The 17,555-nt window shown below is 44.1% G+C and overlaps 1 protein-coding gene across 1 annotated transcript; it reads left to right on the top strand.

Moving 5' to 3' along the window:
* Nucleotides 1–8,171: 8,171 nt before the first annotated feature.
* Nucleotides 8,172–11,396, top strand: LOC144707851 (putative polyamine transporter At3g13620). Its single transcript, XM_078581100.1, has 2 exons — nucleotides 8,172–9,100; nucleotides 10,488–11,396. The coding sequence occupies exons 1-2, from the start codon at nucleotides 8,227–8,229 to the stop codon at nucleotides 11,030–11,032; spliced, it is 1,419 nt and encodes a 472-aa protein (XP_078437226.1). The 5' UTR covers nucleotides 8,172–8,226; the 3' UTR covers nucleotides 11,033–11,396.
* Nucleotides 11,397–17,555: the final 6,159 nt, after the last annotated feature.

Below are 17,555 nucleotides of genomic sequence, written 5' to 3'. Positions count from 1 at the left end.
GCTTCATAAGTCTTGGTTCTCCCAGCGTGTCCTCAAAGTCCTACTTGGTGAACCTCCCAAATAAGGAAGTCTCGCATAGACGTGCGCGGGATGCATAAATGCTGGTCCTTAAAGAGAAACCCATTAGTTATACTGAAGGAGTCGGCGTGGTGGCCCGGAGTTGCTTGGAGATCTGCATAAGTTTTGGAGAAATCAGGACATTCTCGGTAGAGAGTAGGAATACAATCAAATCCCACAAGCTGGGTAGAGATAACCGATAATAAATGTCGGCGTCGGCTGAGAGCGTCTACGACTTGGTTGTCAGGACCCGGTTTGTGCTTAAGACAGAACTGAAAGGACTGAAGATATTCCACCCATTTTGCATGCTTCAAGTGAAGGTGGCGCTGAGTGTGGAGATACTTCAATGCTTCGTGGTCAGAAAATAACACAAATTCTCGTGAAATAAGGTAATGTCCCTAGTGTTTCAAAACTTGGACTATGGCATAGAGCTCTTTCTCATAGGTAGAATACTTCTGCCTTGCCTCGTTAAGCTTTTCACTATGGAAGGCAACAGGATGACCACCTTGATTGAGGACCCCGCCCAATCCTGTGCATGAAGCGTCACATGAAACTTCAAAAAGCACCTCAAAGTCAAGAAGTCTTAAAATGGGCACACTGGCCATCAGGCCTTTAATCTGATCAAAAGCAGCTTTGGCCCCTGCATTCCAAGAGAATTCTCCTTTGCAAAGGCAGTTGGTGACAGGAGCCATGATAGTACTGAAATTCTTAATGAATCGTCGGTAGAACGTGGCTAATCCATGAAAACTACGAACGTCATGGATATTCGCACGGACGGGCTAGTCGATGATGGCGTGTACCCTTTTAGGGTCGACCGAAATTCCATCCGCCGAAATGATGAAGCCTAAGAAGAGAACCCGATCTTGAAAGAAGCTGCATTTTTTTTGGTTAGCCATAAATTGGTGGGTTTGAAGTAGACGACAAACAATACGGAGATGCTCTAGGTGCTCGTTGACGGTGGAGCCATAGACAAGGATATCATCAAAATGCACAACCACGAACTTTCCAAGTTGCTCGTGGAATGTAGGGTCATAATCCTCGTGAACGTATTGGGTGCATTGGAGAGGCCAAAGGGCATCACCAGCCATTCATAGAGTCCGTTTTTAGTTTTGAAAGCCATCTTCCACTCATCTCCAGGACAAATGCAAACTTGATGATATCCACTCCGCAGGTCAATCTTAGAGAACACTTGAGCCGTGGCCATCATGTCAACCATGTCATCTATTCGAGGAATCGGGAATTGGTATTTTACCATAATTTTGTTGATGGTGCGACAATCTATACACATCCGCCATGAGCCATCTTTCTTGGGGACCAGTAAGGCTGGTACTGCACACGGGCTGAGGCTTTCTTTGATAAAACTCTGATCAAGAAGGTATTGGACTTGTCGACGTAACTCTTAATGTTCTGTTGGAGCTAGACGATAATGAGGCATATTAGGTAATTGTGCTCCCGAGCGCACGTCGACGATATGTTGCACATCCCTGAGGGGCGGTAGTGCCTTGCGGGAGGGTCTGATTCTGAAAAGATATCCACGAACTCCTTGCGCAGTTGTTGCTCTTGTGGCCCACTGATGGTGGGGTTAATGTCAAAAGCCACCAGCGCTAGATATGCTAGGAAGAAGGGAACAGCTCCTGTATGAATTTGGCGAAGTATGACTTGTAGAGGAAAGATCTGTAACTGGAGGCCATCGGTAGGCTTGGCAGTAACTGCTTTAGGTTGAAGTCAGAAGGGCTTGATTACCACTCGCTTGTTAGCGTGTATGAATGTGCATTTGTTACTTTGCCCATGTAAGGTCGCGTCTGTATCATACAACCACGGCCGTCCAAGGAGCATGCTGCTGACTTTCATGGGCAGCACATCCATCCAAACATCATCTTGATAGGATCGTATCTACAAGTTAAACAAACATCGATGGGTTACATGTATGGATTGAGAATTTACCCATGCCACTTGATACGGAGACGGGTGTTTCTGAAGGGGCAGTTGCATCTTCTTGACTGCTTCTTGGGATATGGCATTGACACTGCTTCCGTTGTCAATTATAATCTTGTAATGTTGACCGCCGACGCAAACATAAGTGCTTAATATTGAAGTACGGATAAGATCCATAATCTGTGCTTGATGATATAGTGGTTGCAATAAATGTAAGTCTTCGGCTTCTTCCTCATGTGCTATGAAGTTGGGATCCAACTCATACTCTTCTTCCTCAATATCAGATTTTGCTACTAGGGGTCGTTCTTCGGGGGTTCCATCGGCTGCTTCCTCATGTGTAATGATGAGGGTTTGGTTGGGGCAGTTTCCTGAAAAATGGCCGTATCCTCCACAAGAGAAGCAATGCCAGCTCAGCTTCACAAGAGGTGCACGCGGACCGCGCGGTGCTTCAAGTAACCCACGGGTCTCATGCAGTGGTATCACTGATGGGGCGACGACATAGGCTTCACTCCGGCAGTGGGCCTCTCTCGTGTCCCAACTCCTACGGATTGACTACCAGGCGGATTATCCAAAACAACCTTTGCATACCGATACATTCCTTCACCAAGATGATAGATACTGAGACAGGAGCATCGAGAATTCGATCCCTGAGCCTCCAGCGTAAATCCCACCGATGGCTCAGCCAAGAACTCATCATATTCCAGCGCCGTGCGATAAGCATCCTCCAATGTTCTTACCCGCCTGAGCCCCACTTCTCTCCGAATAGGGGCCTTTAAGCCCGTGCGGAAACGTGACAGTGTCAGCGTTGGGTCTTCATTGAGTCCACAGACTCGCATCAACGCATCAAATTCTTTAATGTAATCTCGAGAGCTTCTATTACCTTGGTAGATTCTCTGCCATCTATCAACGATATGTGAATGATATCCTTCAGTAACTTTTTTTTCCCTCAACTTCATCTTGGTGGCTTCCCATGTGACAATTCGTCGATCTCGCCATTGAGCCATGGTTTCCAACAGATTCTTCCAAAAGACTTTGGCTGGACCCCATAATTTAATATTGAGGAGCTTCAATTTACGGGACTCAGACAGCTCCACCCAGCCAAAATAAGCATCCATGGTGTCTTCCCAATCGTAATATTCTTTGGGCCCCTGTTCGCCTTGGAATGTTGGAATATCCACCTTGAAGCTTCGATAATCTCGTCCATTGTCTTCATGTCGTGTAGGTGGGCGATCTTGATGACCTTGATGATCGAATCCTCGTGGTCGTCGGGGTGGAATGACCTCATTGTCTTCTTCATAGTCGGACTGATGTGGCAATAATGGTCGTTGCTGTTCTAACACGGTCATTCGATCCCCCATATGCCAAAATCCCTCATTCATAGCTTGTTGCAGCATGCGAGCCCAGGGCAAGATAACTTCTTCAGTGGCTGTTGATGTCGCCGGAGTTGATATCGGCGCCAAGTTACTCGGCATCTCTAGTGGTAGGTATGGCATTCTGGATCGTAACGTGAATATGGGTTGACTACCCCGTTCATCGCGTCTCTCTTGTGATATTTTTTGGCTCTGATACCACTTAATGTAAAAAAAACAAGAACGGAATAAGCGTTAACACAATGCCTCGAGCTGGGAGGACGTTTCCCAAACTGGAAGGCCATTTCTAGAAAGGGTGACCCATAGAAAGGGCCAATTATCCCAGAGAACACCAGACTTCTGCGCTCGGTAAGATGGCTCCTGGTAAGATCCGTTGACACAGCGAGTGGCAGACTTTCTGATGGGCAAAAGCGAAGAACGACGCTAGAGAGAAATGCTAGGGAAGGAGAGGAGGAGACGCTAAAGAGAAGAGAACGTGCAATACTTCCAAAAAATAATCTGTCGTTCTTCCCCGTTGCCAGAGATATTTAAAGAAAAAAAAACAATAGTCTTAAGTATTAACCTACTAAGCATGGAGACTTACCAACCGGTAAGGCCCCCACGTAGAGCCTTAACTCTAGCCATCTGCGGCGTATGCGTCACACGCAATACTTCAGATATATATATATATATATATATATATATATATATATATATATATATATATATAGATAGATAGATAGATAGAAAGGAGAGAGAGAGGAGTGTGTGTGAGAGAGAGAGAGAGATTGAAGTGCCTTGTCGCCAGCTACCCAAAGGCTGGTGTGGGTTTGACGATAACAGTTACCAACCCACAAGAGACTCGTTTGAATCAACTGATAATATTAAAAGGCCACCTGTTCTTTGCGACGTTGGAAGGGTATTAAAAAAGAGGAAGGATTCCGATTGGCGTGTCTGAAGTAAATATTGAGTTGGTCCGTACCTCTTAGCCAAAGGCAATAATGGCTATTCTCTTACATGCTAGAAGGCTACAGAACTATATAAAAGAAGGGGAAGAGATACTAGAGACAGCGGCTAAGCTTGTTTAGAGAGATTATATAATAATATTATATAGACACAGAGTAGAGAGATTTCTATGCTACAAACTAAGACGCACGCAGAAACGACTAACCTGATTGCTGGAATCATATACTTAACACATATCATTTCAATATAGTGAAATTGTATCCTTAAGAGGGACTATTTTGAGATCACTTTTACTGAAGAGTTTCCCTTTCTAGTCTATGGAATCCAATTTTTTGATGGAACAACTATTCTAGGGTTTTCCCCTGATAAACATCCTCCCTTTTCTCTTGTTCACTCTCCTTCTTCCTGGTCCTCTCCCACATTTGATACCACCTGCCTCTCCTTCCTCTCCCTTTCTTCTGAACTGCCTCTTCCTCTCTCCCCTCCTTGCAATGTCAGCTGGCGTGGGTATTTCACCTACCAAACCTAGGCGGCACGCCAAAATACAGTTTCAACGTCGTGTCCAGCTCTCTCTCTTCTCTCTTCTCTCTCTGTCTCTCCCTTATCTCTCTCTCTCTCCCTATCTTATCTCTCTTATATCTCTCCCTCTCTCCTTATTTTCTCTCCTTCTCTCTCCCTCTCTATCTTTTATCTCTCTCCCTTATCTTGCTCTCTTATCTCTCTGGTAGATCCCTCCCTATCTCCCTTATCTTTCTCTCTCTCCCTCTTTTATATGCTCGTAGATCTTTCCCTTTCTCCCTATTTCTCTCCTTATCTCTCTCTCTTAGATTTCTCCCTCCCTTCCTCCCTATTGTCTCTCCTTACCCCTCTCTCTCTCGCTCTCCGTTAGATCTCTCCGTTTCTCCCTATTTTCTCTCCTTAGCTCTCTCTCTCTCTCTCTTAGATCTCTCCCTCTCTCCCTAATTTCTCTCCTTAGTTCTCTCTCTATCTCAGATCTCTCTCTCTTCCTCTTTTCTCTCCTTAGCTCTCTCTCTCACGTATATCTATCACTCTCTCCCTATTTTCTCTCCTTATCTCGCTATCTCTCTCTCTCCGATCTCTCCCTCTCTCCCTCTTTTCTCTTCTTATCTTTTTCTCTGTTATATCTCTCCCTCTCTCCCTATTTCCTCTCCTTATATATATATATATATATATCTTATCTTTATTTCTCTTATATATATATATATATATATATATCTATTTTCGCTCCTCTATCTCTCTAGCTCCTTATCTATTTTCTCTTATATCTTTATTTCTATACGCGTGCGCAAGGCTCCCTCCCTCTAGCCCTCCACCCGGGTTACTGGTTTTGGAACTCAAAAGAGAAATCGCACATTGATAAATCCCCGGAGGACTTACCAGGTTAATGCAAAATCCTCTTTGAGCTCCTAAATCCCGGCTTGGAGTCTGTCGGTTGTCGCCGACACAAGGCGCACAGCTGGCACCTTGCATCAACTACGTCATTCCGGTACCCGCATCGAAGTGATAATTCCCTAACTTGCAACTTCAAAACGCTGGGGATTGCGAACTCGACAACAAACAACCTGGTAAGGCCTTCGCCGATTGAGAAGCGTAAAAGCAAGCAAGTGAGCTACCAAGTTTGGCTTCGGGTGTGAGGCCTTCGCCGATTGAGATGCAAAAAAGCCAGGAGAGTTAGCAAGCTCTGTTCTCTGGAGTTCTGGAGTTAGGAACTTTTGACAACAACAACCAGCAAGCGAAGCGATCCTCGAGGCCTTCAGGCCGAGGGCACCCCGGGTTTTCGGTTCAAAATGCGGAAGTCGAGAGCTCCGGAGTTTTTGATTTTCGTGTTTACGAGTTTCGGATGCTGCCAAACGGTATTCCAGTGACCACTTGGACAAGGGCTTTTCAGTTTGCTTCTCTGGTAGCCCTAGAGTTTTGGATTCCCAAAGAGTGCGACTTCTTGCGATTTCTGGAATTTTCTGGATCTTGAGGAGGAAGCAGGAAATCGAGAATATTGGAAAATGCAAGTGCTGTCGAGGGTAGGTGCGAGAGGCTCGGTTTTGTTTTATTTTATTTTTACTAGGTTCTTGTGACCTGAACGAGTAAAAGGTTGGTGGCAAGCAGCAACCATTTACTCCACTGTGGGGACTTGCACTTGTAACACCGGGAACTCTGAACCCCCCGAACTCCCCTTACTTTCGAGACCAGCATCGTTAGCTGAACTCGAGAACTCCGAAACTCCAGAACTCCAGAACTCCAGAACTCCAACTCCAGAACTACGGGTACCTTCGGTCTCCAAAGGACTTCGCTGTACGGGGTGCTTGCGGGTTTTCTCTAAACTGAGAACTCCAGGTTCCCTCGGCCTGAAGGCCTCGAGGATCGCTCCGCTTGTCGGGTGCCCTTGGCCTGGAGGCCTCGAGTGTCGCTTCGCTCGTCATGAGTTGGCTAAACCTCAGCATTTGAGTTGCTACTTTGAGACAACAGTCTTTTAAATCACGTAGTTGATGCAAGGGGTTAGCTGCCCTTTTCGTCGGCGACCGACCGACAGACTCCATACCGGAACCCAAGAGGGTATGGTGGATCCAAAAGTGATTTCGCGAATCTGAGACCTGGAAAGTCCTCTCGGTTTTGGTTTCAGCGATTTCATTTTTGGGTTTCCCATACCCTTCGGGGAGGAGGCCTATAGGGAGGGAGCCTTGCGCTTGCATGTAGAAATAAACTAACTCCCGGAGTTAGTTCATCTCTTCCTGCACGCATGTGTGGGTGTGTAATATATCTACCTCCTCCCCGAGGAGGTAGAGATATTTCCTGCACGCATATGTACGCGCGTGCAGGAAAGATATTAACTACCTCGGGTTATATATATATATATATATATATATATATATATATATATATATATATATATATATATATATGTATCTCCCTATTTTCTTAGATCTCTCTCTCCCTATTTTCTCTCCTATTTCTCGCCCTCTCTCGTTATTTTACCTCCTTATCTCTCTCTCGTTATTATCTCTCCGGAACTCTCTCTTTCTGTCTATTATAGCTCTCCCTCCCTACTCTCCCCCTTCTCTTCTCTCTCTTATCTATCTCTTCTCTCTCTATTTCTCTCTCTACTTCTATAACTCTTCGTCCGGTCCAGATGGCCTTCTGAGTTTTATAATCGGGACTATAGTGCAGGGACGCGGACGGGACGGAACGTGGACGGTTCGGGAAGAAATTCGTCCCGTCCTACGTCCCATGTTAGAGTATGGACGAAGGACGGGACGGTTTTTCGTCTGCGGCCAAAAAAACCATCCCGTCTAATAATCCCGGACGAAAATTCGTTCCGTCCAGTCCTCCCGGGACGAATTTTCGTCCCAAAATTCGTCCCACACGAAAAATACATTATATATTCATAATATATTATAATATATTATAAATTGTCCTCGCCAGGCCATGTGTCAACATCGCAACCGTCGGATGTGAATCCGACGGTTTCCCATCCAGATTCGTCCTTCTGTCGTCCAGTGACCTCCTGACGAACGATTTTTTCGTCCCAGAGGATGAAAACCGTCCCTTTCGGCTGTCCCCCGGACGAATTTTCGTCCCAGAATTCGTCCTTGCCCCGGGACGGGATGATTTCCCGTCCGGGGACAAAAAAACCGTCCCGTCGGCGTCCCAGCACTATATTTGGGACTCAACATCCCGATATATCTGCTGGGGCGACTATTCTGCCTCCGAAAACCTCAGCAGCACGTTGAACGACTCAACCACTCCGATAAACCTGACTTCTCTCTCTCTACAGTAAATGAGAAGGAAGAGAAGAACGAAAGCACAAACACACACAATATAAATCCGTCGACTGGTCTACCGCTATAAATTCGTCTCCCAGATTCCAATTCCCTTCTCCGGAACACGAGATATTCTCTTCCCGATGGCTCCCGCCGCCCTCGTCGACGTCGAACTCGCGGCCCCCGGCGAGAACGGTAACGAGAGCGAGAGTGATAGCCAGGGCCCCCATGGCCGGAAGAACATGCTCTCCTTCGTGCCCCTGGTGTTCATCATATTCTTCGAGGTCTCGGGGGGGCCCTACGGCGCCGAGCCGACGGTCCAAGCGGCCGGCCCGCTCCTGGCGTTAATCGGCTTCGTGGTGTTTCCCTTCGTGTGGAGCGTGCCAGAGGCGCTCATCACGGCGGAGCTGGCCACGGCCTTCCCCGGGGACGGCGGCTACGTGACCTGGGTCACCGCAGCCTTCGGCCCCTTCCCGGGCTTCCTTATGGGGACCTGGAAGTACTTCACCGGCGTCATCAACAACGCCGCCTACCCCGTTCTCTGCGCCGACTACCTGTCCCGCATATCGCGCCACTTCTCCAGCGGCAGCGCCGTGAGGGACGGCACGATAACGGGCCTCACCCTGGTGCTCTCCCTCGTCAACTCCACCGGGCTGACCATCGTCGGCTGGGGCTCCGTGGCGCTCGGGATGGCCGCGGTGGCGCCCTTCCTCGTCATGTCCGCGGCCGCGCTGCCCAAGATTCGCCCGGAGAGGTGGCTCAGATGCCCGGAAACGAAGATGACGAGGAGCGACTGGAGCCTCTACCTCAACACCCTCTTCTGGAACTTGAACTACTGGGACAGCGTCAGCACGCTCGCCGGGGAGGTGAAGAAGCCCAAGAAGACGCTGCCCAAGGCGCTGTTCTCCGCGGGGCTTCTCATCTGCATCGGCTATCTCGTCCCCTTGCTCGCCGCCACCGGTGCTCTGCAGCTCTCGCAGGACGAGTGGACCGACGGCTTCTTCGCCGACGCTGCCGGTATGCGCTCATCCCTCCTTTTTCTCTCTCTTTCTATTGATATCTATCTCTCTCTCTCTTTCAATTGATCTCTCTCTCTCTTTCCCTGTTTCTATCTCTCTCTTTCCCTGATTCACTCTTTCCATCTCTCTCTCTTTCCCTCCATCCCATCTCTCTCTTTTTCTCTTCCCATCTCTCCCAGCGTCTTATGATCTTTCTCTCCTCCCTCTCTATTTCTCTATCTCTCGCCCTCCGCCTCTCCTTTCTTTCAATATTTACATATCAGTATACGACTCTCTCCCGCTCTCTAATGGTTTTTCGCTTTGTCTCCCTCTATTGATCTCGCTTTCTCACTGCCGATCTATATCTCTCGGCCTTTGTTGATCTCTCTCCAGCTCTCTACCAGGCTACCCTCTTCCTCTCTCGCCCTGTGTCTTCATCTCTCTCTCTCTCTCTCTCTCTCTCTCTCTCTCTCTCTCTCTCTCTCTCTCTCTCTCTCTCTCTCTCTCTCTCTCTCTCTCATGTTACTCCTCTTCGTATATACATCTATATATCTCCCTATGGACCCGACAATCAAGTTAGTTTTTTCTGCGTGCTTCTTGGTTTGTATCATAGAAATCTATCTACTCTGTGTATATAATATTATTATATAATCTCTCTACACAAGAGTAGCCGCCAACTCGAGTATCTCTTCCCTTTCTTTTATATATCTCTGTAGCTTTCTAACAGGTGAGAAAATAGCCAATATTTCCTCTGCCTACCGGGACCGACCGAGCCAATATTTACTCAGGACCCGCCAATCGGAGTATCTCCTCCCCATTTTTAATACACTTCCAACCTCGCAAAGAATAGGTGGCCTTTTTTAATATTATCAGTTGATTCAAACGAGCCTCTAGTGGGTTGGTAACTGATATCGTCAAACCCACACTAGCCTTTGGATAGCTGATAACAAGGCACTTCAATATCTCTCTCTCTCTCTCAGTCACTCTCTCTCTCTCTCTCTCAACCTCTCTCTCCACCTCTATCTATTTCTCTCTCCACTCCTCTCTCTCTCAACCGTTCTCTCTCATCCCATCCTCTCTCTTTCTCAACCTCACCCTCTCTCTCTCAACCGTTCTCTCTCATCCCATCCTCTCTCTTTCTCAACCTCACCCTCTCTCTCTCACTATCTCTCAACATGTCTGTCTCTCCCAGCATGTCTCTATCTCAACCTCTCTCCCTCGCTCTCTCACATTTTCCTCTCTCTCCCCCCTCAACTAGACCTCTGTCGCTCTCTCTCCACGTGGCTCTCTCAGCCTATCTCTCTCTCAACCTCTGGCTATCTCTCTCTCTAAACCTCTTGTCTCTCTCTGAACCTTGTGTGGGAAGAAAAATAAACTTTGGGTTTTTCTTGGGGTGGCCCCGGCAGGCATGATCGTGGGCAAGTGGCTCAAGGTGTGCGTGGAGGTGGGGGCAGTCCTATCGGCCATCGGGCTGTACGAGGCGGCGCTGAGCGCGTGCTCCTTCCAGCTGCTGGGCATGGCGGATCTGGGCCTGCTCCCGCGCTTCCTGGCTGTCCGATCGGCGTGGTTCGGCACGCCGTGGGTGGCCATCATCGTGTCGACGGCCATCACGCTGGGCTTCTCCTTCATGAGCTTCGACGACATTGTCGCGGCGGCCAACTTCATCTACGCGATGAGCATGCTGCTGGAGTTCGCGGCCTTCCTCTGGCTGCGGTGGAAGAAGCCGCTGCTGAAGCGGCCCTTCCGAGTGCCGGCCAGCATGCCGTGGCTCGTCACCATGTGCGCCGTGCCATCCGCCTTCATCGTGCTCGTCATGCTCATGGGCAGCTGGAGAATGTACGTCGTCAGCGCCGGCATGACCGCGCTCGGCGTCGCCCTCTACTTTCTCTCTAAGGCACTCAAGGCCAAGAAATGGCTCGCCTACGCCGATCCTACCCGCACAGACTTCTAGTATCTCCCTCCCTCTCTCACTCTCCACTCTCATTCCCTCCCTTTCTCTCCCTCTCTCTCTCTTCTTATTTCCTCTCTTTCTCCCTTTCTCTCCCTCTTTCTCTCTCACCCTCTTTATCTATTTATCTATCTATCTCACTCTCCCTCGGTATCTATTTATCTCTCACTCTCCCTCGGTATCTATTTATCTCTCTCTCTCTCTCTCTCTCTCTAAGGGAGGGCCGAAACCTGGTGGGATGTTTGTGTCCCTCTATCACTCTCTCAATTTCACTCTATCTATCGCTGCCTCTATCTCTCTAGCTCCTTATCTCAATTTGAATATGTAAATCTCCTCTTTGACAAGCCAGAGTACTACTTTTCCATTATTCTGTCTTATTCTCGCTTCGCTGTTTTGACATAGGTGTCCAATTCTGCATGTCCTAGAGGTTGCCTAGTGCCATGTGGATTTGGTTTCTTTGTCTACTTGAAATCTCCCCATTATACGAGTTTGCTATGGTAGTTCCCTCTCTCATTTTGGCTTTATCCATCTGTCTCTCCCGAACCCTCTCGCTGTTTCTCGCTACCTCTCTCTCTCGCTCTCCCTCGCTGTCTCTCTCTCTCAATTTCGCTCTATCTATATCTGCCTCGAGCTCTCTATCTCTTTATCTGAATTTGAATATGTAAATCTCCTCTTTGACAATGCCATAGTACTATTTTTCCATTATTCTGTATCTTTCTGGCGTCGCTGATTTCAACGTAGGTGTCCAAGTCTGCCTATATGAGTGTCCTTGAGGTTGCCTAGTACCATTTGGATTTGGTCTCTTTCTCGACTTGAAATCTCCTCATCCTGTATCTATTTCTCTCTCTTTCGCGCTCCCCGTCTCTGTCTCTATCTCATCTGTCTCTCGCTCAACTTTTCTCTCTCTAACTTTCTGTCTACGCCTCTACCTATCTATCTATCTCTCTATCCATCCAATCTATCTATCTTAGTGGGCGAATTGAGGTATGCGATAGCGTGACGTCAATCGCTTCATCTGTTACCGTTGAATCAGAACCATGTGGCGCAGCAATAAATTCAGTTGCATTCTTTTGGCAATATATCCCACGTTGCCCATGAGAGGAGCTGACATCATCTCAATGATATTTGACCAAGGGTAGAGGAAACATAGCAGTCTGTGCTATTATTTAAGATACATGGGTATAAAGATATGTCGTTTTCAAACGTGTTATAATTTATATTCTCCAATAATTTGTTAGAATAACGAATAAATTAAATACAAATAAATTCCAGGTCAAATTATTGGAAACTGTGATGTGGGATACCACAGTGTTAAGTAAATAAGTACAAGAGGAGCCCGACAAGAAGAACAATATCTGATTAGATGTATTATTGATAATGTTTACAGCATGCAGCTACCGTATTTTATGGAAGATATTGATTTGATACCTTAACCATTTTTTTATGTGCCATTCAATTTCGAACCAAGTACTTATTTTTATGGCTTTTATTTGGGTTATGAACGTGACTTGTACTGAACACACCTGATTTTTATGAAGTGAACTCATTTTGTTATAATGACATATTGAATTTTGTTGTGTTCAATAATTCATCTCATAGCAAAGGAATAGATGTGATATTAATATGGGGCAGATCACCGATATGCATCGCAATGTCCCACGAGCATGAACAAAAAGTACAAAAAATATAAAGATTCAACGTCAGATCTCAACTTTCTTACCGATTCCTGACCGTGACAAATCCTTGATTTAATCTCACTTTATTCCTCCTCGGATCATTAACTCGCATGAATTTATATTCAGACTAATGCGACGCATATCATATTTTTAATAAATACATGCGCATGCTTTGAGTCAGCATAGATGTCTTACATGGTACAAAAACTTTCAAGTCTGTCCACTGCTTTGAATGATGGGGCCAGGACGTTCTAACACTTCAAAAATTCTAGCTATCTGATCAAAAATGGATTGGTCGGATTAATTGAGCTTGAACAGCAGTGATCCATGTGAAGTTTTTGTCTCACGCCTCATGACCTTCCACGCCAACATTACCCAATGCTTGAAATTTAAGTAGACTGAGTCTGGACTTAGTACACCCAACCTAAAGGTTTTGGATCGCAATGCTGGAGTGTCAGGGTAGGGTTTTGAAGAGATGAGAATGGCGGGGAGTACAAGTAGCGAATATGTGATGGTTCAGTTAATATGGTGATGTCGAGAAGAGTATAAGGGTATTTTGCTGTTTTGTGTTTTCTATGTCATTTCAGGTTGACATTTCTTTGTTGAGACTAAGAGATCTTTCTAATGTGCGAAAGTTGTGCCTGATATGGGATTTCTAGAGTAATGAAGACCTCAGGAGTACAGAAAAGAACTTCATATATCAAACATCAGCAAGTTGTATGGACCTATATCATAGAGAAACATATCTGAGAATAAAATTTATACACTCCAAACAAATTTTAACATGGTCCCTTTCTGTTTTTCTAACTCTCTCATATGCTATTTATTCATTTTCCCATTGGATGAGATCTCCAAGGGAGACACTTCCCATTGGAATCATGAGAATCATCTTCTTGAAAATGTTATTATTTTAGCTCATTAGGGTTCTTAGGTGTGCATTCATTACCCCAATATTTATAGAATTCTAATGGCTCATATTCTAAGCACAAAATATTTTTTTGGCACCATTGATTAATTCTTAATTGGATGCATTCAATGATTGCCCACATTACACTAAAACATATTCATAAATAGTTTGACCATGTTGGAATGTAATTACATTGTGCTAGGGTCATGATGATTTGTAAGTGCACATACACACCCCCTCTTCCCTGTTTCATCTTATTGCACACCCAAGACAGAAAGAACAAACTGTTGGGTTCTAGAGGCTTCGATCTGGATGAACAAATCAAATCGATTCAGATCGAAAGACTTGAATGAATCAAACTGCAACAACAAAATATTTAAATGAAGTACTTTTACACGGATCGCATCCGTGATTTCTTCGATCCTGGAGTGAGATGAGTCGAGCTGCTCACGTGTGCAGGCTCTAAACATATCCACGCGATCCTCGGCATGTCGAATCTCCTCCTTCTCCTTGATGAGCCCCGTTCTATCTCCACCATCGTCGTTACGCCGTTTCGATCACATCGGGCATGGAGAGGTGTGTGGGGAGAGTGGAGAAGAAGAGGAAAAGCCCTTGAACAATTTTGGCCTGGGTGAATTTCGTTCATGGCCTTCCCTTATTTATACTAAGTAGGTATTTTTCATAAAAACCCCCAAAACTTAAGTATATCTTCTGACGCCCAAAAGACCATTTGCATGTGACCCTCTAGGCCCATGTATGAGTCTAGTTAACAACTCTAGTGGCCCAATAACCTTTATTGGCCATCCAAATTAATTAACTATATCATCATATAGATTAATTAACGTTGAATCAATTTAACCCAATCGATAGGTTGAGACTCCAACACGTGGGGTGCCAAGCTACACCTTGTGTCCTAGAAGATACAAAGCAGTGTGTATCGACTCACTCATGGAACCTGTTCATCATCAGTTACTGTGTATGTATAATCCCTCATCCACTTGACTCTCCTTAGACGACTTAGGGTATGGTCAACTGGTAAGCCCTAATCGATCATCCGAGTTAGTAGTGATGCATTCAAAAATCATCCGAGAACTCTTCTCTGATATTTCTCTACCTTGACCAAGGAGTTCATCGCATCATCTTCCTTGAGCTGTCACCTCTTATACTGAGGGTGGACGATCCCATCTTGACCACTCAATTGTCTTCGTGAACTTCTTGATGTACCCGAACTAAGACTGTTTAGAATCCCATGATTAGAGACTCATTGGCCATAGCCAATGTACAATTGTCCGTCCACACGACGTCTTTGGTGTCTCAAGTCTAAGGACCACTTACACAACCGTACGTGCATCAACCTGATTGAAAGTTCGGTATAATACCATTCAGGGATTCGTACGGATCAATTCACTGAACTCTTTCCACTAAAGAGCACCCACTATCTATCCTTAGTGTCTCCACACTAATGTCTAGGGGAATGGCCGTACTCATCGTATGAGTGAGGCTAGATGGTGTTATTCTATCAGGATACTTCAATGTATGTCTCGCGTATCCTTCGAATAAGAATGTTTAGAACACATACTTAAAGACTACTGATCTCCGTATTAGGATCTCATCATAATTCACTAAGTCCGATCATGTATTCATGGACATCACACATGTGCTATAATGAATATGTTCTATTAATGAACATGGAACGAGATGTGGAATGTGTGATTGGCTTGGTGGCCACATATATTTCCGTCACAAACTTCATGGATCTCAGAGATTCACTAGCTTTCAAGCAGTTCAAAAGTGCAGAAGGCAAGTGTATGGATAAATTGGATAAGGATCCACAACTCCATTTATAGAACAAAAGGATATGGATTGAAATAGGGGGTAAAGACAAAGATACCTTTAAAATGTCAGCTCAACCATCTCTGTGGATCATCATGTATCAAGCTTTGAAGTGGGAGAAATCTTGGTCTTCCACATTTTCTCTATCCTCATCATCAGCACCGATACTTCCTCGTTTTATTGTTGGTGGATTCTTCACGTCTTTTGTATAAGGCAACCCAAGAGTGCAATGTGTACATGTGTGGAAGAAGAAAAGAGAAAAAATAGTTTAGTATTATTATTTAATCATTGTGACATGGCAGAGCATCTATGCATGCCACATCACCACTTTTTCTTTTCATTTTTTCGAATGTTAGACACACTGACATATGTCATTCACAAGAGAATATCAATAGTTTTGAAATGATTATGTGATACGGTGACACATTTCTAGAGTGACACAGCAGCATCATTATGTTTTTTAATCAGTTGTGATGGTTTACATGTCTGCCGCATTTACCTTTACAACTTTTGAATTTTCAACTGGTTTATTTAATCATCTTTTTTCTCAATCTTTGAATCTCATTTATTTAAATTTAAATCTCGTCTTTTTTAGGTGGTCCATATCACCTCTAAAACTTATAAATAAGAACAGGGTCAGTAATTATTGGGCATTATGGCATCACACTTTAGTGATGCCATAATGTTTTTTCCCCGATGCAGCTAATAGTTGCCTAAGCTCTTGACTAGTTAACATTCAATTAAGAGGAATGATGACGGATGGCAGGGTCCATTTTTGAGATAAAATATATTTATAAATACTTAAAAACTATATTCATAAAAACGTAAAAATATTTATTCCACCTTAGAAAATGTATTGATCCCCCCGAAATTTATAAAAATTACATTATGAATAAGAATAGTAAAAATAGATATCCTACATTAATTAAATTTTTAGAATCGATTAATTAAATAGTTTTCTGCTTATAGAAAAAATGATGACATCAGATTTTTTAACAATACCTGTTTATACATAAATGGAAATAAATTCACAAATATGATCCTAAATTAAAAAGACAATTAATATGAGAATAAATAATCATATTGATATTGATCAGATGAATGTAGATTTCATTTTTATTTTGAAAGGAAACCTAAGAATTGGTTTTTAGGAAAGGAAGTAAATGGATATATCCATTGTTGATTTATATCACACCATATTTTGGGTAAGGAAACTAAAACAAATTGACTCTTATTATTATCTAAAGGCAAGGTGAGAAATAGCCTTTTAATAAGTACATTATGAGATGAAAAGCAATACACAATATGAAGGAGAAACATTAATTTCTTTTTGACGATTCCAAAAATAACTGTTATCTTTCATCATCCATGTTATTTGGTTTTCCAATTCAATATAAAAATGGGCCTGATTTGCAAAAAGAAAAAAAAACCCACGAAATTTGTACTATGTCGCATAGAATGATACTAAGAAAAGACCACACACCAAAAGATGCCTTTGTATCATCGAGTAATGTATATAATCCTCATATGTGTGATACTACTAAAATTTTTTAGGAAAATTAACCTGTCAAACCTTATTAAGTCATAAGTAGGATGAATGCATTGGGAAAATATCAGAAAAATTATTTTATGTTACTTCTGCTATTTTGACCCAGGACTTCATTGAACTATGCTCCTTGAGTTTGTCTCCGTGTACACAAATTTCATGTTGTCTTTTAAATCATCTGCTTTGACTTTTAGAAGGACCCTAGTAATGATTTCTTGGAATCCCATAGCGATTTGTAGGTCATAGTTAAATAAATACCATCTGCGGATAAGATATTCTTGGTGTCTTAGTTCCAAAAACTGCTTTTAGAGTTGTGACACGAATCACCCTTGTTGGAAATTAAGCATAAAACCACCCAAGTAATCCTAAAGATTAATTTGATGAACTCTTTACTTAAAAATTACCCACTATCTCTCCCCAATGTCTCCATACAATTGTCAAAGGGATAAAATCTCCTTAACCCAGTCAATAATAAATTGTCCCTTTGATCCTTTAAATAAATTGAAAAATATAGAGTAATTCATAATGGATTGGACAATCAAATTGATAGTTTGAGTTTCCAGG

This window comes from Wolffia australiana, chromosome 9 (genome assembly GCF_029677425.1).
Source record: "Wolffia australiana isolate 7733 chromosome 9, ASM2967742v1".
Taxonomy (NCBI): Eukaryota; Viridiplantae; Streptophyta; class Magnoliopsida; order Alismatales; family Araceae; genus Wolffia; species Wolffia australiana.
Note: the sequence above shows the minus strand (reverse complement) of the source record. Positions and strands in the feature narration are given on the sequence as shown.